Here is a 26,915-nt window from a genome sequence, read left to right on the forward strand (position 1 = left end):
ATGGGACATGCCTTCCAAAAACCATATGGCGCTCCTTTTCTTCTGCGCCCTGCCATGTGCCCTTACATCAGGTTACGACCACATGTGGGGTGTTTCTGTAAACCGCAGAATCAGAGTAATAAATATTGAGTTCTGTTTGGCTATTAACCCTCAATGTGTTCTGTTTGGCTATTAACCCTCAATCTGCCAAAAAAGTGAAATGTAGAATTTTAATCTGCATTTTCCTTTAATTCTTGTGGAACACCTAAAGGGTTAACAACGTTTGTAAAATCAGTTTTGGGTAACAGAGGGGTGTAGTTTCTACAATGGGGTCATTTATGGGGGGTTTCCACTATGTAAGCCCCACAAAGTGACTTCAGACCTGAACTTGTCCTTAAAAAGTGGGTTTTGGAAATTTTCTTAGAAATTTTAAGAATTTCTTCTAAACTTCTAAGCCTTCTAATGTCCTAAAAAAAAAAAATATGACATTTCCAAAATGATGCCAACATAAAGTATACATATGGGGAATGTTAAGTAATAAATATTTTATGAGGTATCACTTTATGTTTTAAAAGCAGAGAAATCGAAATTTAGAAAATTGCTAATTTTTCTAAACTTTTGGTAAATTTGGGATTTTTTCATAAATAAAGGTGAAATATATTGACTCAAATTTATGACTATCATCAAGTACAATGTCTCACGAGAAATAATCTCAGAATGGCTTGGATAAATAAAAGTGTTCCAAAGCTATTACCACATAAAGTGACGCATGTCAGATGTAAATTTTGACCTGGACACTGGGGCATCAATACACACCTTTTTTGAAAGGCCCCAGAGGCTGCAACACCTAAGCAAGAGGCATCACTAACCAAACACTGCCATGAAAACCAAGGAACTCTCCAAACAAGTAAGGGACAATGTTGTTGAGAAGTACAAGACAGGGTTAGGTTATAAAAAAATATCCAAATCTTTGATGATCCGCAGGAGCACCATCAAATCTATCATAACCAAATGGAAAGAACACGGCACAACAGCAAACCTGCCAAGAGTCGGCTGCCCACCAAAACTCACAGACCGGGCAAGGAGGGCATTAATCAGAGAGGCAGCACAGAGACCTAAGATAACCCTGGAGGAGCTGCAGAGTTCCACAGCAGAGACTGGAGTATATGTACATAGGACGACAATAAGCTGTACGCTCCTTAAAAATGGGCTTTATGGCCGAGTGGTCAGAAGAAAGCCATTACTTTCAGCTAAAAACAAAAATGCACGTTGTGAGTTTGCAAAAAGGCATGTGGGAGACTCCCAAAATGTATGGAGGAAGGTGCTCTGGTCTGATGAGACTAAAATTGAACTTTTCGGCCATCAAAGAAAACAACACAAACCCAACAGATCACATCACCCAAAGAACACCATCCCCACAGTGAAACATGGTGGTGGCAGCATCATGCTGCGGGGATGTTTTTCAGCAGCTGGGACTGGGAAACTGGTCAGAGTTGAGGGAAAGATGGATGGTGCTAAATGCAGGGATATTCTTGAGCAAAACCTGTACCACTTTGTGCCTGATTTGAGGCTAGGACGGAGGTTCACCTTCCAGCAGGACAATGACCCCAAACTCACTGCTAAAGCAACACTTGAGTGGTTTAAGGGGAAACATGTAAATGTGTTGGAATGGCCTAGTCAAAGCCCAGATCTCAATCCAATAGAAAATCTGTGGTCAGACTTAAAGATTGCTGTTCACAAGCGCAAACCATCCAACTTGAAGGGGCTGGAGCAGTTTTGAAAGGAGGAATGGGCAAAAGTCCCAGTGGTAAGATGTGGCAAGCTCATAGAGACTTATCCAAAGCGACTTGGAGCTGTGATTGCCGCAAAAGGTGGCTCTACAAAGTATTGACTTTAGGAGGTGAATAGTTATGCACATTGACTTTTTCAGTTATTTTGTCCTATTTGTTATTTGCTTCACAATAAAATAAAATAAAAACATCTTCAAAGTTGTGGGCATGTTCTGTAAATTAAATGATGCAAATCCTCAAACAATCCATTTTAATTCCAGGCTGTCAGGCACCGCGTCCGTGATCCGTGTCCGTTTTTTTCCTATCATTTTCAAGGCAAACTTGACTTAGATTTTTTTTACACTTTTCATGTCTGGTGATCCTCCAAAAATCAAGGAAGACACACGGAAAAAAAACAGAAACGGATCACGGAACAACGGAACCCCGTTTTGCGGACCGTGAAAAAATACTGTCGTGTGCATGAGGCCTAACACTGCTGATTATGCTGAAAGGAACATTGTGATTTACCCCCTAGCCCCCCCCCCCCCCCCCCCCCCCACACACACACACACACAAACCTCCATGTAACCCTTGTCCGGGCCATGCTATGATTTCCCTATTAAGCCTGAATTTGTAAATTAAAACTTCTCCTTATTATGAGTCACTGTGTATTATGAGAGGAAGTGCTATGTAACCCATCACCAGAGTGGATATCCATGTAGAGAACACTTCTCTATTTCTAGCTCTCACTTCTATACATCTCTGGTCACAATGCAGACCTCACGGAGACTCCTATTTTATGGTGAGTAGCCTGGATTTTTGCAGTTTCTCAAAAATGAGGGTGGCAAATACAGATGCAGCAGAGCTGTACCTTTGTATACTGGGTTGAGCTGAAATTCCCTATATATCAGAAGATGTGTTGGTGCAAAATTCAGCAACTAAAAGGGGTGTATGAATGTGGTTATTGTAAACTTTAGAGCCCCAGAAAACTAAAATGTATTCTCCAGAAATCATTTCATAATGTTAAGAAATTTGGTGGTGAGCCCACAAAATCATTGTATGCTTACTGGTTTATCAAAGGCCCCTCCACTGGTCTAGGTTGTCCATACCTTGTACTGATGAGGGCTAGCAAGGCTTACAGGGCTTTTCTCATCATAGACATTTATGGCATATTCACCTATCTCCATAACAGATGTCCTCTAACCCTCTGTCCTGCCTGGTGCCACCGTTGCTCTGAATAGACAGGTGACCACATGTGCACAGATCTCTCCAATCACTTCTATGGGCAATCCAAAAATAGCCATGCAAAAATGTTTTTTGAACTCCTATAGAAGTACATGAAGAGAGCCATTCATGGTGGCCAGGAGGTGGGAGGGGGAGGTAGACCCTTGTACTGGTAATAGGTGCAGGTTGCAGTGGCAGGACCCACATCTATTAGACACTGATGGCACAGCTCTTCTAAGATGAGAATACCCCTTTGAACAGTTGTATAGATATGGTAGAAATGTCTATATGTGGTTACTGGACTAAACTGACTCCTTGTTTTGGGGATTTGTAATGGATGCGTGCAAATGCTTTTTATTTTAATGGATTTTTTTTTTTTTTTTAATTGTCTGTACTGATGGTGCTCTTGTGTGAGCCGCAGATTAAGCAATGACGGGTTCACATTGCTGTTTATTTTTCCGTTCTTCTGATCCGACAGAAGAACAGAAAAATAAAGAAAAAAAATGGACCCTGTATTTTAAGCATTCGTTATGCACATTTGGCATCCATTTTAGCCATTTCAGTCTGCTATCTGTTATTTTGGATGGAAAAAAACTGTTCTCCAGGCAATACTTTTTTTCCGTCTAAAATAACAGATCTCAGAGAGAAATGGAAGCCAAATGAGCATAATGGATGCTTAAAATACGGGATCCATTTTTTTTCTTATTTTCCTGTTCTTCTGACGGATCAGAAGAATGGAAAAATAAATGGTGATGTGAACCCGTCCTAACCAACACACTGCTAGGCTGCCTAGGTCCTCAAAGTTTAGTTTGAGACAGCACACCAAATGATCTTCAAAAAAGTTATATTTTTATAGATTTTTCAACATCAGTGGTACATGTTATAGCAACGTTTCGGGCCCAAATTTGGTGCCCTTCATCAAGCTGTGTGATACAGATGTCCGGTTTCACGGCGTGCACGGTGAAAATCTTTTTTTATTTTATTTAATAAATGTTTTTTTCTTTTCTTTACCACTTAATAGTCCCACAAGGGGACTATAACAGACTTTATCGTATTTTGATTGCTTTTAAAATGCAATGCATTATCCCTATAGTGCATTGCATTTTAATGGCAATGCTATTCTAACAGCTGGCGCAGCCTGCTGGAAAATACTGAAGGCTGTTCTGGGGTCTACATCAGATCCCTGCCAGTCTTCACACACATCGGCACCCTGTTCCACTGCCTGCGGCATGTAAAGTGTTAAACAGCCCGGAACGGCACTCCTGCCGGTCTGGGCTGTTAGAGCAGGGCCGCGGCTCTCATGTGAGAGCCGGGTACCCGCTCTCCGCTGCACGGGGGACCCGTGCAGCGCTTAGAATGGGCTGCCGTAAAAAAGCGGCGGCCCAGCCTAAGGCCCCTTAGTGACTGCCGTAAAAAGGCGTATGGGTGGTCACTAATGGGTTAAAGGCTTCCGTTTTGCATTCCATCCAGGAATTCCATTATATTCTGTTATAAATGGAACCCATAACGGAATGCCATAACGCAAGTGCAAACCCACCCTGACCAATACTTGGATTCAGCAATCTGACACCGCGTCCCCTGCTGCTCTATCTTATGATGGCTTACATTTTTCTCATACCCCCAGATCTGAGCACAGACATAGTGGTGGAGTTGGCATACTTCTTTCCCCACAATGCCCTTTCCAGGTCATTCCCCCAGTACCATCACCCCCATTCCATCTTTTGAGGTCATTAGAGTCTTTCACCCACTCTTGCTGAGAGTGGTGGTTGTACACTGAACCCTCGGCTCACCCACCATTTCCTGCATCACTTTGCTGTCTGGGTACCACATTTCCTGTCCTCTGAATTACCAACTCTCATTTTGGGCAATTTTAGCATCTCCATAGCCAGCATTATCTCCCCATCTGCCCCCCAACCTCTGTCTCTAATATCGTCTCTTGGCCTTTCACAACGTTCTAACTCTCAGATGCATAAAGATGGTAATACACATGACCTGGTCTTCTTCCAGCCCTGCTTGGTTTCTGACTTCACCAACTTTCCTCTCTCATTCTCTGACCACAAACTTATTACACATTCAGAAATCTACATGCAATTTACAATCATAAATGTACTCTTTACAGTCATCATTGTCCCCAATCTATTCCCTCTTCTATCCTGATCTGATTGCACAACACTATGACACCCTCAGAAGCACCCTGAATAAAGTAGTACCCCCTACATTGAGAACCTCCAAGCTCTCTCTTCTCATATCTTCCACTCTTTCTTCAAATATTGTGTCATAACCTCATTACATACTATTCTCATCTCATCTACTACCTCTCTGTTAACTCTCTCCTTGACCCATTAAAACCTGTGTTTCTACCCTCTACAGAAACTCCCCTCACCAAAGTGACAATTGACCTCCTGACAACTAACTCCAACAATGACTATTTTCTGCTCATTCTCCTGGATCTCTCTAAAGCATCTGACACTATAGACCACCATCTCCTACTCTCCTACTCAGCACGCTCCGATCTATTGGTCTTAAGGACACTGCTCTCTTTTGGTTTTCTTCCTATCTCTCTGGCCAGTCCTTCAGTGTATCATTCGCTGGCTATACTTCTTTTCCTTATGCTCTTACTGTCAGTGTTCCTCAGGGTTCAATCCAAGATCCTCTCCTCTTTTATCTTTACATAACCTCTATTGGACAGACTATTAGTATATTTGATCTTTAGTACCATCTCTATGCTGACAATACCCAACTATAAACACTACTGACAAAAAGTTAGGGATATTTGGCTTTGGGTGAAATTTATGAAAAAGTTCACGCTACAGTGATATTATATCACGAAAGTAAGGCATTTAAGTAGAAGCAGCAATGATGATTTCCTCATCTCAAACAATTTATTGAAACAAAAGCCAACAACAGTGGTGGGTATACCCCCACAAAAAATATCAATGTCTCAATAACTTGTCATGTGGCCTTGAGCATTAATTACAGCTTGACAAAGACATCTCATGCTGTTCACAAGTCAACTTATGGTCTGCTGAGGCATGTCATCCCACTCTTCTTGAAGGGCGGCCCTCAAGTCATTGAGGTTCTGGAGTACAGAGCTACAAGCCTCTACACGACGACTGCCATAGGTTTTTAAAGGGCTTCTGTCACCCCACTAAACTGTTTTTTTTTTTTTTTTGTGTACTTATAATCTCTATCATGCGATACTGCTATACCTTATGTTAATAATTTCCGTTCAGTAGATTTTGCAAAAAACTTACTTTTATGATATGCTAATTACCTTTCTACCAGCAAGTAGGGCGTCTACTTGCTGGTAGCAGCCGCAGAAAACCGCCCCCTCCTTCTGTTGATTGACAGGGCCGTGATCTCCTCCTCCGGCCAGCCCTGTCAGCATTTCAAAAATCGCGCGCCTGTGTTGATTCGGCGCAGGCGCTCTGAGATAAGGAGGCTCGGCTCCTCAGCACTCCCTCAGTGCGCCTGCGCCGATGACATCACCGAAAGAGAAGACATCATCGGCGCAGGCGCACTGAGGGAGTGCTGAGGAGGCGAGCCTCCTTATCTCAGAGCGCCTGCGCCGAATCAACACAGACGCGCGATTTTTGAAATGCTGACAGGGCTGGCCGGAGGAGGAGATCGCGGCTGACCCTGTCAATCAACAGAAGGAGGGGGCGGTTTTCTGCAGCTGCTACCAGCAAGTAGACGCCCTACTTTCTGGTAGAAAGGTAATTAGCATATCATAAAAGTAAGTTTTTTGCAAAATCTACTGAACGAAAATTATTAATAACATAAGGTATAGCAATATGGCAGGATAGGGATTATAAGTACACAAAAAAAAAAAATCTGTTTAGTGGGGTGACAGAAGCCCTTTAATAGGATTCAGGTCTGGAGAAAGGGCAGGCCACTCTATTTGAGGTACTCCAGCCTCGAGCAGTGGTTCTCTAATGATCAGACCTCCATGAGCTGACGAATTGTCATCCATGAAGATCAAATTAGTCCTGTGTTGTTCATGCAGAGGCACAATGACTGGATTAAAGAGATTGTCTGGACTTTTTCATATTGATGACCTATCCTCGGGATAGGTCATCGATATCAGATCGGTGAGGGTTTGGTGAGGGTTCAGACACCTGGCACCCCCGCCGATCATCTGTATGTGGAGATGGCGCATGCTGTGCGCACGTGCCGTCTCCCTTCTCTCTTCCTGCTTTGCTGCTGCTGTCCCATAGACATACAGCAGCAGAGCAGAAAGAGAGAAGGGAGACGGAACGTACGCACAGCGTGCCGTCTCCACATACAGATGATCGGCGGGGGTGCCAGGTGTCGGAAAAAGTCCAGACAACCCCTTTAATGATGTTATTTAAGTAGTATGGGCTTCTCACTGTACCATTTACAAAGTGTAGGGCAGTTCTGTATTGACTAGACACAGCTGTCCACAATGTAACACCACCACCAAAGGCTTGACTGGTGACAACAGTAGCTGATGCATAGCGCTCTCCTTGATGTCTCCAACATCGTTGTCGGCCATCATTTCTGCTTAGTCTGAATCAACTTTCATCAGTGAACAGCACTGATACCCACTGTTCCCTTGTCCAGCGTAGATGCTCCCTGGCCCACACCAGACGATGACTCCTGTGCCTGGCGGTGTGGTCAGGTACCTATCTAGCATGCAGACCACACTGATGTAAATGGTTTTGAATGGTCTGACGTGACACTTAGGTGCCTCTCACCTCCCTTAAATGTGCCTGGAGTTGTGTGGCATTCATCATCTGGTTCTGCAGGGCATTGTTCACAAAGAAGCGGTCATTATTGTGGGATGTGGCCAAAGGACGTCCACGTCTATGCCTCTCTGTTACTCTTCCAGTCTCTCTGTATCTCTGTTGCAACCTGCTCTGTGACACTATAAGCTCAGTGGGCACTTCCATCTGAGAACATCCTGCTTGAAGCCTCACAATGGCGAGGTACTGTTGATCAATTGCTAGGTGTCGTCTTGATCTCATGATGTCAAAATGTGAACAGCATGATGAGGAGGACTGTTTGAATACCAATTCTATTTGAACCAGGAAATTTATTGGTCGATTCATGGATCAGATACCTGTTGTGAATTTTGCCCTTAGGCTCCTTGTTAGGGAATAGCAAGTTGTGCAAAAAGTACTGAAACACTGAACAGTTGGACATGTGCATTCAAAAGAGAAGGCCACATTAAGTTCACCTGTAAAGGTTAGAGTGTATTTTAGGTTCGTCCTGAAATTTCACCCACAGGCCAAATATCCCTAACTTTTTGTGAGTAGTGTACTTCTTCTCTTGACATCACCCCTACAGAACTTAATCTTTCAAAAACTAAATTTCATGGGTGATATATATATGAAGCTTTATAAAGCTTTCTGAGCTGGTCTTGATGTCACCCGGAAATGCCAGAGGATGTCCCCAATTTGTCACTAGGTGCAGGACTTATCATAAATTAGGCTCATCCTCCGGCGTCTCTGAGCTGCCATATATTTCTGGCTTCATTTGAGCCAGAAAACTAGAGTAATCAAATACAAAAAAAAATACCTGGAAAAAAGACAAAATGGAGTACACCAAAAATCACATCGGTTGTTGTGGATGGCCCAAAGCACCACACGCATCGCCACTGCTGTGGCTTCTTTAAGGGTAGTGTTCAGACAGGCATACTAATCCGGGTACATTTTAGCATTTATATTGTGGTCTTCATGCCTGGACCAGACTTAGGTTAGCTTGTGATCCCATGTCTAGTTCAGTAGAACCTCATAGAGGTCGTAACTAATCAGATTCCACCCAAATTTTGTAAAATTTTAGGTGGATCTGAATCCAAACTTTTGGTCATTGGATTCAGGTGAATTTTGGAGAGAACAAGAAAGAGAGCAAGAGAGAGATGGGGAGAGAGAGACGGATAAAGAGATACAGCAAAAGAGAGAAAGAGGAAGGGGTGAGAGAAAGAGAGAAGGAGAGAGAGAAATTAGTCAGAAACTAGAGAAAAAATACAGTATGAGAGAGAGAGAGAGAAAGAGAGAGAAGGGATAAAGTGCAAGAGAGGAGTAGAGAGGGAAAGAGAGTGAGAAAAATTAGTAAAAAAAAATGTAACAACGGAGAAAAAATTTGTCCTAGGAGACCTCAGCGTGTCATACACAAATTGTCATGCCAAGTGGAGTACTTTTAATCCAGGTAGAATCAACTCAGATCTTAATGGAATTGGTTGACTGAGTCAACTGAATCAAACTGTAACTTGAATTTCTAACAAATATGTATAAAGCCGTCTACAACCTGTCCCCTCCATACATCTCTGAGCTATTTTCCCGATACATCCCCACACGCAATCTCCGATCCTCACAAGACCTCCTTCTCTCCTTTCCTCTTATCACCTCTTCCTACAATAGCCTCCAAGATTTCTCCCGTGCATCCCCCACTCTCTGGAACTCACTACCCCAACATATCAGACTCTCACCTACAGTGGACTCCTTCAAAAGAAACTTAGAGGACCTTTCACCAGAATAAAACCTCTAAACTGACTATACAGACGTGTAGAGCGGCACCCAAGGATCCCCCTGCACTTACTGTTATACCTGGGCGCCGCTCCGTTCGCCCGGTATAGCCTCCGGTATCTTCATAGTTAGGCTCTACCCAGGGGAACTTGCCGGCGTCTCTTTCTCCTATGCTGTAGCGCTGGCCAATCGCAGCGCTCAGCTCATAGCCTGAGAGGTTTTTTTTTCTCTCAGGCTATGAGCTGAGCGCTGCGATTGGCCAGCGCTACAGCCTGGGAGAAGGAGACCGCGGCAGGTTCCCCTGGGTGGAGCCTAACTATGAAGATACCGGAGGCTATACCGGGCGAACGGAGCGGCGCCCAGGTATAACAGTATGTGCAGGGGGATCCTTGGGTGCCGCTCTACACGTCTGTATAGTCAGTTTAGAGGTTTTAATTCTGGTGAAAGGTCCTCTTTAAAAACCCACCTCTTCAGACAAGCCTACTATATACAGTGACCCTGCTGCTGCTAGATCGTCATGACCAGCTTTACGCTAACCTACTGTGTCTTACCTCCATTCCTTGCAGATTGTAAACCCTCAAGGGTAGGGCCCTCTCTCCTTCTGTACCAGTTTGTAACTCGTCTTGTTCATGCTTAGTGCAATTGTCTGTATTCTGTATGTGCACCGCTTATCATATGTACAGCACTATGGAATGAATGGCGCTTTAATAATAAATATTAATAATAAGTGAATTTTGAGTGATCCACTCATCTCTAGTCGTTAACGCATCCGAAATCTGTCTTATATAGGTTACAGTAGATCAATGCAACGAACAACGAAAAAATATGCATTTATTTTTTTAGATTTTTTTTTCCACCTGTTTCACCTTTTAGTCTGTCTTGTTTAATTAGCATTTTTTGCTTTTGCACACCAGATGTTATGTGTGTATAACAGGATATGGTAAAAATCTATCCCTCCCCCTGCTGTAATGATATACTTAGACTACCTTAAAAAAAAAGTCACAGAAATACAGTAGTGCCTCTTAACCGTCCTGCTGGGTGTCAATAGAGGGATTCATATATTGTCATTAATACACATGTAACGTCTGTCAGGCCACAGCTAGAGATGAGCGAAGTTTCAAAAACTTCAAATTGGCTGCTTTGCCAAATTTCACAAAGAAATTAGCTTTGTGGCGAATTACTTCATCACAAAGCACATTTCTTTGTAAGTAGCGGGAGCAATGATGGGGAATGGCGATTGCGCCGTCCCCCTTCATTGAACCTGTCAGATGTCGCGTTTATCGCTGATTGCAGCATCTGAGATAAAAAATTAGGGCTTTCAGGGGTTAATTGGTTAAAAAATACTCACCTCATCCATTTGAGCGCGAAGAGGCCGCCGTGGCCATCTTGATTGAAGATCCCACGCAAAATGTTGCATGGTGCTGGCCAGTGTGGTGACGCCATACATCACTGTGCACGAGATTTTGCGTGCGATCTTTAATTAAGATGACCGCAGCGGCCTCTTCGCGCTCAAATGGATGAGGTGAGTATGATTTTTTTACCATCATTTCAGGAAAATTGATTAGTTACCACTTAGCATGAGGAGATTCGGCTTCGCAGTGAATCATATTTTCCCTGAAATTCGGATCGAAGTCCACTTCAGATACTTCAATTTGCTCAACATTAGCCGCAGCACCCCTTCTACCAATTCTACTGAATTGATATGACACCATCAATCATGAGAATGGTGGTCCCGTTCCCCTGAATAGAGCAGCAGGTCAAACATCTATTCTCTATGGGACTGCTGAGGATGTTGACTATCTCTGGCGGTCCCATAGAGAATAGATTTTGTGGTACAACCCCTTTAAGATTGTTTGCTGAGACATTAAACCCAAATGTAACAGATTGTTTCTTCTTCAGGTCTATGCTTCTTCTTCAGCTTCTCTACAGTGATAGGTAGGTCACAAAGTAATATGTATGGTAAGTAACAAGAGTTATATGGTATTTTTATGTGGGCTCTTTAAAGCGTACATGAGTTTTAAAAAACATTTTCATAATGGCTGTGAAGGAACAGTTATGTTTGGGCTTCCCAAATGTGTTTTTCAGCCAAATTATTCCCTGTTTCAGCTGCAGTTAGATGCATTTCTCTCAGAAGTTCCCTTCTGTGGAAGTCTGCCAGCACTGTACTGCTATGACATCCTTTCCCTTACTTCCCGCTATGTTTTTTTTTTCAACTAACCTCACAGAACAGATAAGGAGGGATAAATCAAACTTATACAGACACACAGGAGGCTCCTGTGATGTTCAGAAGCAGTGTAGAAGCAGTTCTTTTATCAGGCTCATAGCTCAGCTAGCTCTGACACGCCCCCACTTCCTCTGTGCCGTATTCTGTGTCTCTCTTACCAGAAACAGTTCTTGTCTGACGAGAGGCAGTGGACTACAAATTAGCTGGAAATGAGACCCTTAGACGCCATGACTTTACAGCTTTTTTCAGGGGGGTGCAGGCATATATATATATTTTTTAAAGGCTTTATTTTTCCATTTTCACAGAAAAGTAAACAATACATTGAATAGGGGAACAACCCCCTCAACACAATGTAACCTCAAACATCACATTCAATTGACAGGCAAAATGATAGGATTACATATAGATGATGCATCTTCATGTATAGAGGACGTTAACACAATTCACATCCATCATAAAACAGAGATGTTGTCATAAAGCAGAGTTATCTCATTAGAAGTTGTCCCCATTCACACACACATTCATAACGGCAGTGAGCTAGACCTCTCTTAACTCCCCCAGCCCAATTACACTGTAACCGAGATCTTCTCAAATTTTCCCGGTACACCCCTAGCTTCATAAGTTAGCTTATATACTGAAAGCGTAGCGTTAATAAGCTGAATCCAATGAGACAGTGTTGGTTTTTTAGGGGGCTTCCAATTCAGCAGAATTGACTTCCTCGCATAAAACATTAGTAACCTATAAAGGATTTTAGCATGTTTAGATGGAACAATATCGTTGACAAGACCCAGCAGGCTAACCTCAGGTGCCACAACTGTTGGGAGCCCCAGACGAGCATTAAGATACCCATGCACCTCCACCCAGAATTCAGCAATGACCAGACACTCCCATACCATGTGCAGAAAAGTCCCCTTGTCATTATTACATCTTGTACATATATCTGAAGTAAGTTTATGCATGCGTACCAATCTCACTGGGGTATAGTAGACTCTGTGTAACCATTTAGTCTGAATCAGCTGATCCCCTGCACAAATCACCGTCCCCTTCCAGGAGGCCGACGGCTCTTTCTCATGATAATCTTCCAATGCAGGAATATCAGCCTTCCACTTAAGAAAAGCCCTTGCCATCGGCGAGGGCCAGGAGGATAGAAGGAAACCGTAGAAAGATGACACCATTTTGGTATGGACTGCCCGTCTGGCAATTTTCTCTACTGCCCTGTATTCTAGCCTCAAAGGACCTGACCCAAACTGGGATTCGCAAGCATGTCTCAGTTGAAAAAATCTAAAGAGAGACGCTTGTGGTAAGTTGTATTCCGCCTCTTCGCTGCCAGAACTCAAAGTCAAGCAGAGAATTTAGTTCCACCAGTTTGGGATTACCCCACAAAGGCATCACTGGGGATAATATATTGCTTTCCCCTCCATCCTCCTTCACCACCGCAAAGGCATTCCATGCGTCGATCACCCCCGCCATTAGTATAGTGAGATGCTTCACCGGGTATTTCCCTGCTCTGTACACTAAGTTTGTCATAGCCTCATAAGAGCCCATGAGGGCCGCCTCCAATACCACCGCCGGGTTATAAGGGTCTGCCTTAATCCACCAGGCCATATAGTTTAGTTGTGTCGCAACGTAATATAAATACATATCCGGAAGTGCCAGGCCACCTCTCTCATTCGTAGCTTTCAAAGTATCCCTAGCTATGCGGGGAATGGACTTATTCCATAAAAAGGGCGTTAGTAAGCGATCTAGGGTTTGAAAATGCGATTTCAGCAGAGTCAAGGGGGCCGCCCTATATATGTATAGTAACTTAGGAAGAAGGATCATTTTAAATATATTGATGCGTCCTATCAGATAGCGGTAACGCCTCCCAAGCTTTCAGTTTTTGCGAGATGTATTTAACTACTGGATCTATATTCAGAGCAACAAATTGAGTGACATTTTTATGTATAACTATCCCCAGGTGCGTGAAGTTATTCACCACCTGAAGTGATGACCTGGATGAAACGCTCTGGGGGGGAAACTCATCAACTAAATATAGTACCGATTTGGCCCAATTGACCCGTAGTCCCGAAAACGTTCCATACAGGTCCACTATCTCTAACAAAGCATCCAGGGAATGGCCTACATCTCCTAAGTATATCAGCATGTCGTCTGCATAAAGTGAGATCTTTTCGGTTATACCTGCAACATCCCACCCTTGTATTCTATTATTACCTGCTATATACAGTACAGACCAAAAGTTTGGACACACCTTCTCATTCAAAGAGTTTTCTTTATTTTCATGACTATGAAGGCATCAAAACTATGAATTACCACATGTGGAATTATATACATAACAAACAAGTGTGAAACAACTGAAAGTATGTCATATTCTAGGTTCTTCAAAGTAGCCACCTTTTGCTTTGATTACTGCTTTGCACACTCTTGGCATTCTCTTGATGAGCTTCAAGAGGTAGTCCCCTGAAATGGTCTTCCAACAGTCTTGAAGGAGTTCCCAGAGATGCTTAGCACTTGTTGGCCCTTTTGCCTTCACTCTGCGGTCCAGCTCACCCCAAACCATCTCGATTGGGTTCAGGTCCGGTGACTGTGGAGGCCAGGTCATCTGGACCAGCACCACATCACTCTCCTTCATGGTCAAATAGCCCTTACTTTCAAAGTTTTCCCAATTTTTCGGCTGACTGACTGACCTTCATTTCTTAAAGTAATGATGGCCACTCGTTTTTCTTTACTTAGCTGCTTTTTTCTTGCCATAATACAAATTCTAACAGTCTATTCACTAGGACTATCAGCTGTGTATCCACCTGACTTCTCCTCAACGCCACTGATGGTCCCAACCCCATTTATAAGGCAAGAAATCCCACTTATTAAACCTGACAGGGCACACCTGTGAAGTGAAAACCATTTCAGGGGACTACCTCTTGAAGCTCATCAAGAGAATGCCAAGAGTGTGCAAAGCAGTAATCAAAGCAAAAGGTGGCTACTTTGAAGAACCTAGAATATGACATATTTTCAGTTGTTTCACACTTGTTTGTTATGTATATAATTCCACATGTGTTAATTCATAGTTTTGATGCCTTCAGTGTGAATCTACAATTTTCATAGTCATGAAAAGAAAGAAAACTCTTTGAATGAGAAGGTGTGTCCAAACTTTTGGTCTGTACTGTACACCGATAGTGGTTCCATCACTAAAGCAAACAGAAGGGGTGACAGAGGACACCCCTGTCTGGTGCCTCTTTTCAGCGCGAACGACTTGGACAAATACCCATTGACTCTTACCCTAGCCATCGGTTGTAAGTATAGCAGATGTAACCACTGGAGGAAGTTTTCAGGAATCCCCATTTTTTTTAGGACTTCCCACATAAACCCCCACTTCACCGAATCAAATGCCTTCTCGTTGTCCAACGAGGTGATTGCTCTGTTGCCAGCATTGTCATGCGTGATTTGTAAGTTTGTAAAAAGACGTCTCAGATTTATGTCCGTCGTTTTCCCGGGCATGAAGCCGGATTGATCCATGCCCACTACAGATGAAATGACGGATGACAGTCTGCTAGCTAGCACTTAAGCCAATAACTTAGCGTCTGAGTTTTTCAACGATATGGGCCTATATGAGCCACACTGATCCGGAGGCTTCCCCGCTTCGTGTATGACCACTATAGTAGCTTCATGAAAGGATGCAGGCAAGGCCCCACCTTCCAGAGCATACATAAATAGTTTGCTGAGCCTCTGACTCACTTCCTCAATCTGAAAGTTGTACCACTCCACAGGGAAGCCATCCGGACCAGGAGTCTTTCCTTTTGCCATGGACACTATTGCATGCTGAATCTCTTGTGGGACTATGGGGCCATCTAATAATTGCTTCTCCGAATTCGCTAGCTTAGTCACAGGGATAGCATCCAGAAAAAGCGCTATCTCCTCTGCAGACTTGGTAGCTTTAGAAGAATATAAGGAGGAGTAGTAACTAGCGAACTGATCACATATCTCTTCTGGTACAGTGTAAAGTACACCCTGTTCATCCCTAATGGCTGGTACTACTGTTTGTGGGGCTTCTGTTTTAGCTAGATACGCCAAAGTTCTCCCACTCCTATCACCCTCAGCAAATATGTTCTGCTTCTGAACCAGGAGACGTTTCTGCGTGAATTCTGTCAAATACAGAGTGTATTGCCTTTGAGCTGCAAGCCAAAGTGATTGATGCTCTGGCGTGGGGTCATCTATATATACTCTTTTCGCAAGATCTAACTTTTCCTCTAATTTCACCTGTGAGAAGAGCAGTTCCGGTCTATGTGTTGCTATTGCCACTATTAGTACACCTCTTAAGACTGCCTTACTTGCGTTCCATACCACCAGTGGATTGGAGGAGCCCTCATTAACTTCCCAATATCCTGAGGTAGCTTCCTTACACGCCACTCCCACAGGAAGAACATCTAACCATTTCGGGTTCAACCGCCAAGTGGAGCGCGGCCTATCGCTTGGTAACATAAGGATTATCTGCAGGCGGGCATGATCTGAGATACCTCTCGGCAGATTCTTAGCAGCTTTCACCCACATAAGCCCCGCCTGATTTGTAAAGGCCAAATCAATACGGGACAATGAGTTGACAGAGGCCAAGTGACACGAGTATTGCTTTGTATTAGGGTGCAGATCCCTCCATATCTCCGTCAACAGATGTGCTTGCGTCCAATGTAATAGTGCGGGATTATGCCTGGGAGAAGGCCTAAGTCTATCAAGAGTACTATCCAGCGTGGCATTAAAATCTCCCAGTATAAACAAGGGAACCGCAGGAAGAACAACCACTCTAGCCATAATTTGGTCAACTACCTCCCTCTCAAATGGCGGGGGCACATAAATACCTACTATTAGGACCTCGCAGCCTCTAATATTGGCCTGCAGGAGTACATATTTCCCCGCCGGATCAATGTGCACGGACATCAGCTGAAACGGAAGAGTCTCACTGACCAGTATAGATACTCCTCTAGCGTAGAGTAGGTCACATGATACGCATATCCCACCCACGGTCTTCTAACCGCCAGAACCTTTTGGCCCCTAAGAGTTTCCTGAAAAACAAGAACATCCGGGTTAAATTTCTTAATGTAATTAAACACTAACGCTCTTTTGACTTTGTCATTCAGCCCCCGGACATTCCAGGAAATGAACTTGCATACCGCCATTGTTGGTCAACCTTTCCTCCTCCGGCTCCTTCAGCGTCACTGCCCCATTCACACACACACATATATTCCAACCTGTAATTAGAGTAGAACTTCCCACCCTACACCCACCCTGCCCAGACATCCCCAACTTGTCTAAGCTTCTATATCCCTAATCAACTAATCCTTTTAGTGTAAACTAAGGAAGCTCAGTCTACCCAATTATACTAGGACATAATACAAGATCTAAGTCCCTCAAAACTATTCAAAATAGAAATACAACTCTGAACTGAGATTAACCAGTGTCAGAAACAATACTTTATAGCTTAACTAGCTTATCCTGGTATTGGCATGTAGAGTCATATCTGTCCGGCGGCAACTGCAGTATTCTGCAAGACCAGATAGATATAATCAGAGCCCCACTAGGAGAGTAGGACACTTGCAGCAGTCCTCTGTGATTTCATAGTCCTTCTCTTCATCTCGGACGCTGTCGATCAATCCAGTCAGCCGCTTCCCCCGGAGTCTGGAAAAATCTGGCTCTGTCACCCTCTTGGATTCTCAGCTTGGCCGGGTATATCATTGAGTACTTGATTCCCAGCTCCCGTAAACGGGTCCGGGCATTTGAGAACTGACGCCGTTGTTTCTGGACCTCAGCTGTGAAATCAGGGTAGATGGATAACTTCGCATTTTCAATTTGAATGTCCTTCTTTTGCCTGGCAGCTGCCAGAATAGCATCCCGATCTCTGTAGTTTAACATCTTCATTATGAAAGGCCTGGGAGCAGCTCCCGATGGTAGTGGTCTCGTAGGAATCCTGTGGGCCCTCTCCACTAGAAAACTAGATGACAGTTCAACTGGACATAAAATGGTGCGAATCAAATGCTCAGCATATGCCTCTGGAGCGGAACCTTCCACCCTTTCGGGTAATCCCAGGATTCTGACATTATTTCTCCTATTACGGTTTTCCGCATCCTCTACTCTGGCGAGCAAGATCTTCACCTGTTGTTGCAGGTTTCTGGTTGTCTCAGACGTAGTATGTGCAGAGTCCTCCACATCTCCCAGACGGCGTTCCACCTCTTTAGTGCGGTCTCTCATTTTATCCATATCATGGCGTAAACAATTAATGTCACTCTGTAAGTGATGAATCTTAGTTGTCAGAGCCGCCTGACATGCAGCAATGGCAGTCGTTATCTTGTCAGTTTGAAGCTCAGCACTCGCAGCACCACTCTGGTTCAGATCCATCTCAGTCTGGCTCATGTTGTCTGCCACTTCTTTTGCCGGTGTAGAACACGCAGATGCCACAGTTTTGCGGCCTATAAGTGAGGATGATTAGCGACTTCTGAGGTTCGCAGTTGCAGGAGAGGGGGTATAGAGACTGTAACTCTTAAAACTTCAGATGGAGTATTGCAGCATGCACTAGTGATAATCACACCACAGAAGGGGTATGGGCAGCAATGCAACTCTTTAGCCTTATTTGTGGAGAAAAATCAGGTGGCAGAGTTTCCCTTACAGGAGAGTGTCTTCACAGATGGACGACCGTTGCGGCTTCTCAGCCTGTGTCACAGTGCCCAATATGCTGACTGGGCTCTAGGCCCTTTACTGCACCAGCCTCCACCGCCAATTATGTAGAGCCCCCTCGCCCTCGTACCTCTTCTGTCCCCTTCCTTGTATGCTGCCACGTGTTATGCCGCGGTCCAGGGAGAGAGATGTCTTCCCCCACAGGCGACTCTCCTGATCCTCAGCAGAAGCGTCCGCCTCTTGCCACCGCCGAGTATCTCCGGCTCCAGCGCCTGTGATTGAACCCACCGCTGGTAAGATGTCGCCTCTCCGTGTCAGCGCCGATGGCTGCGCTTCTCAGGCTGCCCTCTCCCTTCCCACGATGGCCGCCCTCCGCACAAGGTAAGAGGCAGTCCTCCTCCACTCAGGTCACTATACTTCGGGAACACCACCACACGCCCGAATTACCGCACCGGATGGTTCTTCAGTGCCCCACACCACTAATACACCCTTTCAGGGTTTTCCAAAACTAGTTAAACTGCAGGATTCGGTCAGGATGGCAGCAGCGTGCGTCTTCACTCCATGCCCGGCAGACCACACACCCCAGGCATATTTTTTAAATTAAGTGATTTGAAAATGTGCTAGTTACACCATTTTCTATTAAATTAAATGAAAAAGTACAGTGAATATTATTTGTACACTATATGGTAGTAATATGTGTACTGTGTGTGGAAGTATTATGTTGGCACTATATGTTATCACAAGTGTAATAGCAAGTGTTACAAAGGGGCCCCATCTTCTGTATAACCTGCCGCTATATATGATGTCAGAACCCTCTTGGTCACATGACACAAAATACAAAGAGAAAACTACAGCCCCCAAAACCCCCACTCTGCTATATTCCATGCTACAGATGATCTGCATCTGAAAATAATACATATAACTGAAGACATTGCAGGGGTTGGGGTTATAACTTAAAAATCTTTAAAAAATCGAATGCAAAATGGCCATTAAAAACAGACAGATGGACAGAAAATGGGTACACAAATGGTTGAAAAATGGCCATGAAAAACAGACAGGGTTGTGTGCATTTAGCCTAATGCTTTTACTTATCCAACTGATTCTGAGATTGTTTTCTTGTTGCGACAAATCATACTTCATGTTAGTGGTAAATTTGGGACAATGTTTTACCTTTATTACAGTTATGAAGTCACTTAGAGGGGCTTACATAGCAGAACCACCCATAAATGACCCATTCTAACATTTTTGAAACTACACTACAAACTAACCCTTTAGTAATTCTACAAGAATTCCTGGAAAAGATGGTGAAATTTCATAATTTTACTTTTTCCCCCAGATTTTCATTTTAATAATTTTTTTTACCTGTAGCACAGCAAGGGTTAACAGCAAAAACAGACCACAATATTAATTACCCAGATTCTGCAGAAACACACTATATGTGGTCAAAAACTGCTGTATGGCCACACCGCACACCACACCTGCAATCCAGCATCGGTGGCCGTGCTTGCAGACTATAGAAAAAAGCACTGGCCTTTCTGGTGGACAAGATCATAGGAGCACACATAGGCCAGCGCTTTTTCCTATAGTGTGCAAGCACGGCCACCGATGCTGGATTGAAGGGTGGTTGTAACCATGGAAACGAAAAAGTGTATAATGTGATGGGAAAATGAATTAACCTAGCAAAGGAGGCAATATGGAGAATCACAATACATTAGTAAGTGCCTTGTATTCACTTTCTCTACATGATAAATGGCACTTGCTGAAGTGAGAGGAGCCCTTCCTTTAAGTCTGTCGCACGGCCGGCTTGGAGAAGCGCCAAACTGATGTAGAGGCCTGCACCTCAACATAACTTTAGCGCTTCCTCTAGCAGCACAGAGGGACTTAAGCCTTAATAAATGAGCCCCCATATTGTTCCTGTAGTATTATACATAATACTTTGTTACTCTTTTCTAGCAATTCGTTATATGCCCCCAGAAGCAATTCATTTTACTAAGTGCGACCCCGCTCTGAATCAGTGTCCAGCCCATTCCTACTGCGAGGAAACAAGTTACGGCTACTACTGTGCATGTGAGAACGGCTTCATGAATGACAAGGAGAGGCTAACCATCACTTACCCGGGAGGAGAGTGTCTTGGTAATGTACACAGTCTTACCCCACACCTCGTGGTATTTCATATGCACTCAATTATTTTACAAGAGACTTCTACCTTACAGATAAAATGTAATGTAGGTCTGCAGGGACCGATGGCATAGAGACACTGGGACCATGCTGAATTTGGTGTTCCACTGCTAGATATCTTGTAGAGTCTATCAGGACCCTTCAGATCTGTACAGTAAAAAGGTTGCTCAGAAAGAGCAATCCCATCAAGGGGAAATGGTCCCATTAACTTTATCTGTGTATTTAAAGAGTAACAGGTTTTTTACGTTTTATTTTTTGATAAACCGGCAGATATGAGAATCTTTGTCAGAAAAAGATGTTTCCTTCTCCTCTTATCAGATTCCTCTCCTGCTCCCCCCTCCTCTTTACTAAGGCCTCATGTACACGACCGTAGTTTCAGTCCGCATCTGATGCACATTTTTTGTGGCTTGTATGCGGACCCATTCGTTTCAATGGGGGCACAAAAGATGCGGACAGCATACTGTGCGCTGTCCGCATCCGTATGTCTGCCCTGCAAAAAAAAAAAAAAACATGCCCTGTTCTTGTCCGTTTTGCAGACCAGAATAGGCATTTCTAAGAATAGAGCAGGAAGTGCTGATCCACAAAATGCAGAACGCAAGTGGCCGGTATCCATGTTTTGTAGATCCAGAATTTGCGAACTGCAAAAACGGACACGGCCGTGTGTATGAGGCCTAACTCTCAGTAGTTAGATCCGTCTTCAGTAAAGACAACTTCCTGCTAATGGAGGATCAGATTACATAGAAGTCTATGGAGAGGGGAGGGGCTGCTGCAGACAGGCAGAGGCAGAGAGACTGACACAGAGAGGGTTTACTACTAACTTTACTACTGGTGTCACATCTAAACTTCTTAGTTCTGCTGTGTAATGTCCTTCATTGGTGCTCCTGCTTCTGAGGGTGATCTACTGAGAGTTAGGAAGCAGGACCTCCTGTTTCTCCATGTCCTGTGTATGGGGAGACATGATGCCAGCTAATATCCACCTTCTAGCTTGGAAAAAAAGACAATACAGACAGATTGCAGAGAAAAACTGATAAAATTGCCAGTTCCGAGTCATATAATAGCCAGAAATAGTGTTTTTCCTCATGTACACCCAAATGGCAGCTTATCCTGAAAAATAACCCGAAACAAGGTTTATACTTTAATCCTTTCATTTTTCACTGAACCAAATGTTTTATCCTTCAGAGCGCTGTAAAAAAGGAAAGACCTTCCCATGTGCATGTAGGAGAGGATATGTCTCTAAGGTGAATGAAAATGGACTCTATGAATGTACAGGTAAGAATCCAGCACAAGGTGGCAATAAGTAAATTTGGCCATGCCAGTGTGTAAGGGGTTGGGGGATGGAGTCTTGGTCATACTGTTTGCTCCTAGAACGTCCAGGTTAGGCACACAGAGTAAGGCTGCATTCACACGTCCGCAATTCCCTTCCGCATTTTGCGGAACGGAATTGCGGACCCTTTCATTTTTATGGGGCCGCATGATGTGCTGCCCGGATCCGGAAATGCGGACCCGCACTTACGGGTCCGCAATTCCGATCCCGAAAAAAATAGAACATGTCCTATTCTTGTCCGCAATTGCGGACAAGATTAGGCATTTTCTATTAAGTGCCGGCGATGTGCGGTCCGCAAAATGCGGAACGCACATTGCTGGTGTCCGTGTTTTGCGGATCCGTGGATCTGCAAAACACACACGGATGTGTGAATTGACCCTAAAGGGGTGACAGACGGTGACTGCCAACCGTGAATATATTTACTTCAATGTGGTTAATGTGTCATGGTCATGGTCAGGTCAACTCACTCAATCAGCTAGTCACCTGTGTACACCAAGGCAATTTCACTAGACAGCTCGACCGAGGCTGGCTGCACATGTTTCCTCATGGTGATCATGGTTCCCTAGTCTTCAACCAGCTAGCGCACCTACAGTAGCTTGGTTCCCCTCGCTGAACTCAGAGGTGATGTTCCCTCAGGTCTCTCTGCACACTGCTTCGTAACATTCTCTACGTACCTGACCTTTCCTCAGGAGCCATAGCTTGGACTCACTTTTTTCTTTCACTACCAGTGAGAGAGAAGGAAGAGAGAAGAACCAGCCATGACTATTCTCCAGGCCACCGCTGCAAAGGTTATGATGCTTACTGTTAGCTCATAAATGAGACATATAAAATATCACTGAAAACAGTGATGTCAGCATTAGGGCTCATTCACACGAGCATGTGTGTCCCATGTCCGTATGAGGACTGCAAACAGTGGGTTTGCAAATATACGGGCACCGGCCGCGTGCACTCCACATCACAGATGTGGACCCGTTGACTTGAATAGGTCCACAATCTGCAAGATACGGAGCGGTGAGGAGCAGAGGAACCAATCAGAAGCCCGCGGAAGCACTACGAAGCCCTTCCGTAGGATTTCGGTCCGTGCCTCCGCACTGCAAAAAAAAAAAAATAGAACATGTTCTCATTTTTTGGGCGGTGCAGAACGTATTTTGCAGATCCGCAAACTGTGTGCAGTCAGCCGGTACTTGTGCATTAAAGAAAGTGACCCAGCATTTTGCTAAGAACTGTCACTATAGTAAATAGCGATCCACAGCACAGGCATGGGGTACACAGGCTCGGGTGCATGAGCCTCAAGGTTGATTACAGGTTTCCCTTAACAGCTGCCCTGCATCTCCGCTTCCTAGTGATGTCACTGCTTCAGTTCATGGCTACTAGTAGTCACCCCTCCTCTATATTTGTGACCCAACATGTTCTAGACAAGAAGTGCCATCTCATTTTACAAATAAACTATTGCAGACAGTTTACACTTCCCAAACCCGACAATCCATCCTACATAGCAAAGAACACAGAAGATCTGCCTTAACACTTTAAGATGGGTGTTACCACTGTGCAATAACTAGGCAGCAAGTGGGAATGGTATGGCTATGATTTTTCTGCATTAAACATTGAACGGTGCTACGTACAGTGGCATTCCTGGTCAAAATAACTGTAGATGAAAGTTGAAGATGAACTCTTGACCTCCACTGTTCTTGTTAATTGCCATTTCTTAAAGGAAATCTGTCAGCAGTTTTATGGTCTCCTAACTAAAGTCCGCATATACTGTACATACCTTAGCAAAATTCTTGTTCACTTTCTTTAATTGACTCTGACTTTTGCAAAATCTTGTATGGAACAGCTCCAGTACATGCCAACGAGTCCCCATATTCATGAGCTCCGGGCTCTCCCCGCCCACCTGCTGTAGATTCATATAGAAAATAAACTGTCAATCAGAGGCAGGTGGGCGGGGAGAGCCATGAGCTCATGAATATGGGGACTCATTGGCATGCGCTGGAGCTGTTAGGGTTTAAAAGTGACGGCAGCGGGGGGCGTGGCTAACTGCCGGCATGAGCGCACGCACCGGAGAGCGGCTCCGGTCCCTGGAATTTATCCTGACTAATCCTGTCAAGCTGCATTCCTCAAACACAGAGTGGCAAGTGCAGAGGAGAAGGAGGAAGCCCAGGCACCACGATATGGGTCCCAGCAAGGCACAGTCTGCGGCTGATAAACTCAAAGAATATGCCCGCCAGGAAAACCAACATGGCGCTGCAGCTCCCGCTACTCCACGTGCAGCGGTGACGCGTGGGCAGGCCGCACAACAGATGGAGACCGACGATGCTGGGGAACCTGAGATCACGCTGAAAGCGGTTTCCGAGCAGCTCCTTACAGCAATATCCTCCTGCCAATCCTCTCTTACCTGTAAGATTGAAGAGGTGCGGGTCGACCTGGGACTGTTGAGACAGGACGTGCAACAGTTGAGGGAGAGAGTCAAGCAAACAGAAGTCCGGGTGTCGGAGCTGGAGGACTACACCAGGCCGCTGGATTCGAGACTGACGGAGGTGGAGAGAGCTGTAGGTCTATGGCGGCAGAAGTGCGACGACCTGGAGAATCAGGCCCGGCGCAACAACGTGAGGATCCTGGGGATGCCAGAGAGGGCGGAGGGGAGAGATCCTGCCGGCTTCCTGGAGTTGTGGTTTAAGGCCCAGTTTCCTGATGCCGCGTTCTCCATGGCCTATGCAGTGGAAAGAGCGCATAGAGTCCCGGCTAGACCACCGCCTCCAGGCGCACCACCAAGGCCCCTGCTAGCCCGTCTATTAAACTGGAAGGATCGGGATCTAATACTCAGCCAAGCGAGGAGTAAGGGTGCATTGATGCATGATAATGCCAACGTGTCGCTTTTTCCGGATTTTTGTGCGGATCTGCAGAAGAAAAGAGCCACCTTTATTTTGGTCAAGAGGCGCCTTAGGGAGCTAAATTTGCAGTATTCGATGGCCTATCCTGCGCGACTTTGTGTTGTGGATGGTGATCGGCCTATATTTTTCACTGATCCAAAAGAAGCTGAGGACTGGGTCGCTAGACGTCCAAGGCCGCGCTGACCTGAGACATCGGGACTGAGTTGCAAGTATTGCTGAGCTACTGGACCGGCATGTTATGGGTGCCTTGCCACTGAGTTAATTATCTTTATCTTTGTTTTACGGTGCAAGCTTTGCCTTACCTGCATGCAATGTAATATATTCTGGTATTTCAGATCATTGGAGTTATTGATCTAACTCTGATGTAGATGTTGATTAATGGAGGTCTGGAAATGCATATCTGCATCTAGTGAGGCTTGGTTGCACCTGCAGCTGTATTATTTACATTGAACGGGGAGAGACCGGCTACCGGTACGGGCATAACATCTTATTTCCCGCACTGGTCCCCGATTATACTGCCATGTTACTAACACTATGATGCATATATTAAATGTCTGTTCAGAGGTGTTAGGTGTTCAACTGTTATGTTACATGTTTATGAGGTTACTGAAAGCATGGTCGCATCAATTTAGCAAGGGGAGTGTAGTTGGGAGGCGAACTATTATACTGTGTGAGGCTTCTATTCACTTGCCGGATGGGGCCCTGCACTATTGGAGGGATATCCCTATGCCTGAATTATGGGTTCTTTGGTGGTGATGTCCTGGAACGTGAGAGGCTTGGGAAATCCAAATAAAAGAATAGCGGTATTTTCTCATATACGACGCTATTGCCCTCACGTTCTGGGACTTCAAGAAACTCATCTGACGCCTGAAACTGGGCACAGAATTGTTAAACAATAGGTGCAGTGGTCAATTCAGTCATATGGCACATCAAATTCTAGAGGTACGGCCATATTAGTGCGCAGGGGACTTCTGTGGGAACCGCAGCAGTCTGTTGTTGATCCAGAGGGACAATACTTACTAGTGTATGGCTTTATTAATCATATCCCTTATGTTATAATTAATATATATAATCCCCCCCCGGCTAGTCTTTCAATCCTTCATGTTATTCTGGGGTTCGCGGCACAATATCCCTCGGCCAGGCTGATCTGTATGGGAGATTTCAATATGGTCATGCAGGAGGAGGTAGATAGATATAGACCGCCTGATGGAAGGGGGACTGGGGCCTATTCGACGACCACACTGTTTAGAATTGCTGCAGAAATGGGATGGGTGGATTTATGGAGACTTAGGAACCCGCAGCGGAGGGAATACTCCTGTTTCACTCCCGCTAGGGGGGCACTTTCGAGGATCGACTATGCCCTGGGCAATGCCGCTATATACACGGATTTGATAGCAATAACTTATGAGCCACAGGGCCCATCAGACCATGCTGCGGTTGTAGCGCGCTTTGATATTCCTGGGGCTGCATCTAGAGGGGGGAAGATGAGAATCCATCCCTTCTGGCTTTCCCTATTGACACAGAATGATAGGATTCCTGATCAGTTAAGAGTCTTTTTAGAGGTGCAGGGAGATGAGATGGAAGGTCTATTATTGTGGGACACCCTGAAGGCCTACCTGAGGGGATGTTTGAAGTCCTCAATATCTTATGTAAAAAAGGATTCGCCAGGAATTAGACCTGCACACCAAATGTAGGGAGGCCGAGGCCTCTTTTTGCTCTGATCCAACAGAAGGGAATAGGATAGAATGGATGACTAAGGGTAGGTCGTATATGCTATATCTTAAGGAGAAAAGTGAACGTAAGTTATTCTTCATGAAGCAACAGTCATTTGAATCGGGTGATAGAGCTGGTAGGCTTCTGGCTCAAATTGCTAGAACCAATCAATCGTCCCCCCCGGTACTACGAATTTTGAACCCGGAGGGACAGTTGGTGGAGTCCTGTGAGGGGATACTTGACGGATTCAAACGGTTCTACCAATCACTGTACAGCTCAGTTGCTCAATACACGGAGAGGGATCTGAATGACTACATTTCAGAGGTGGAACATCCCAGGCTAAATGTGGCGGATAGAGCCCTCCTAGATAAGGACATAACCCTGGAAGAAATCCAGTTAGCCATCCATGATATACCAGCTGGGAAGGCATCGGGCCCGGACGGGATCCCGATAGAAGTTTACTCAAGGTACAGT

General features: G+C 44.7%; 1 protein-coding gene across 4 annotated transcripts in view; it reads left to right on the forward strand.

The window, feature by feature from the left end:
* Positions 1–2,455: 2,455 nt before the first annotated feature.
* Positions 2,456–26,915, forward strand: part of LOC120986214 (adhesion G protein-coupled receptor E2-like) — a 71,724-nt gene continuing 47,264 nt past the window's right edge. For all 4 annotated transcript variants that reach the window (XM_040414647.1, XM_040414649.1, XM_040414648.1 and 1 more), the window contains exons 1-4: positions 2,456–2,550; positions 11,360–11,395; positions 20,292–20,471; positions 21,696–21,785. In XM_040414647.1, coding sequence (XP_040270581.1) covers positions 2,520–2,550; positions 11,360–11,395; positions 20,292–20,471; positions 21,696–21,785 — 337 coding nt within the window. In that variant the 5' untranslated portion in view covers positions 2,456–2,519. The remainder of the gene's footprint in view (positions 2,551–11,359; positions 11,396–20,291; positions 20,472–21,695; positions 21,786–26,915) is intronic.

Source organism: Bufo bufo, chromosome 1 (genome assembly GCF_905171765.1).
Source record: "Bufo bufo chromosome 1, aBufBuf1.1, whole genome shotgun sequence".
In the NCBI taxonomy this organism is placed as follows: Eukaryota; Metazoa; Chordata; class Amphibia; order Anura; family Bufonidae; genus Bufo; species Bufo bufo.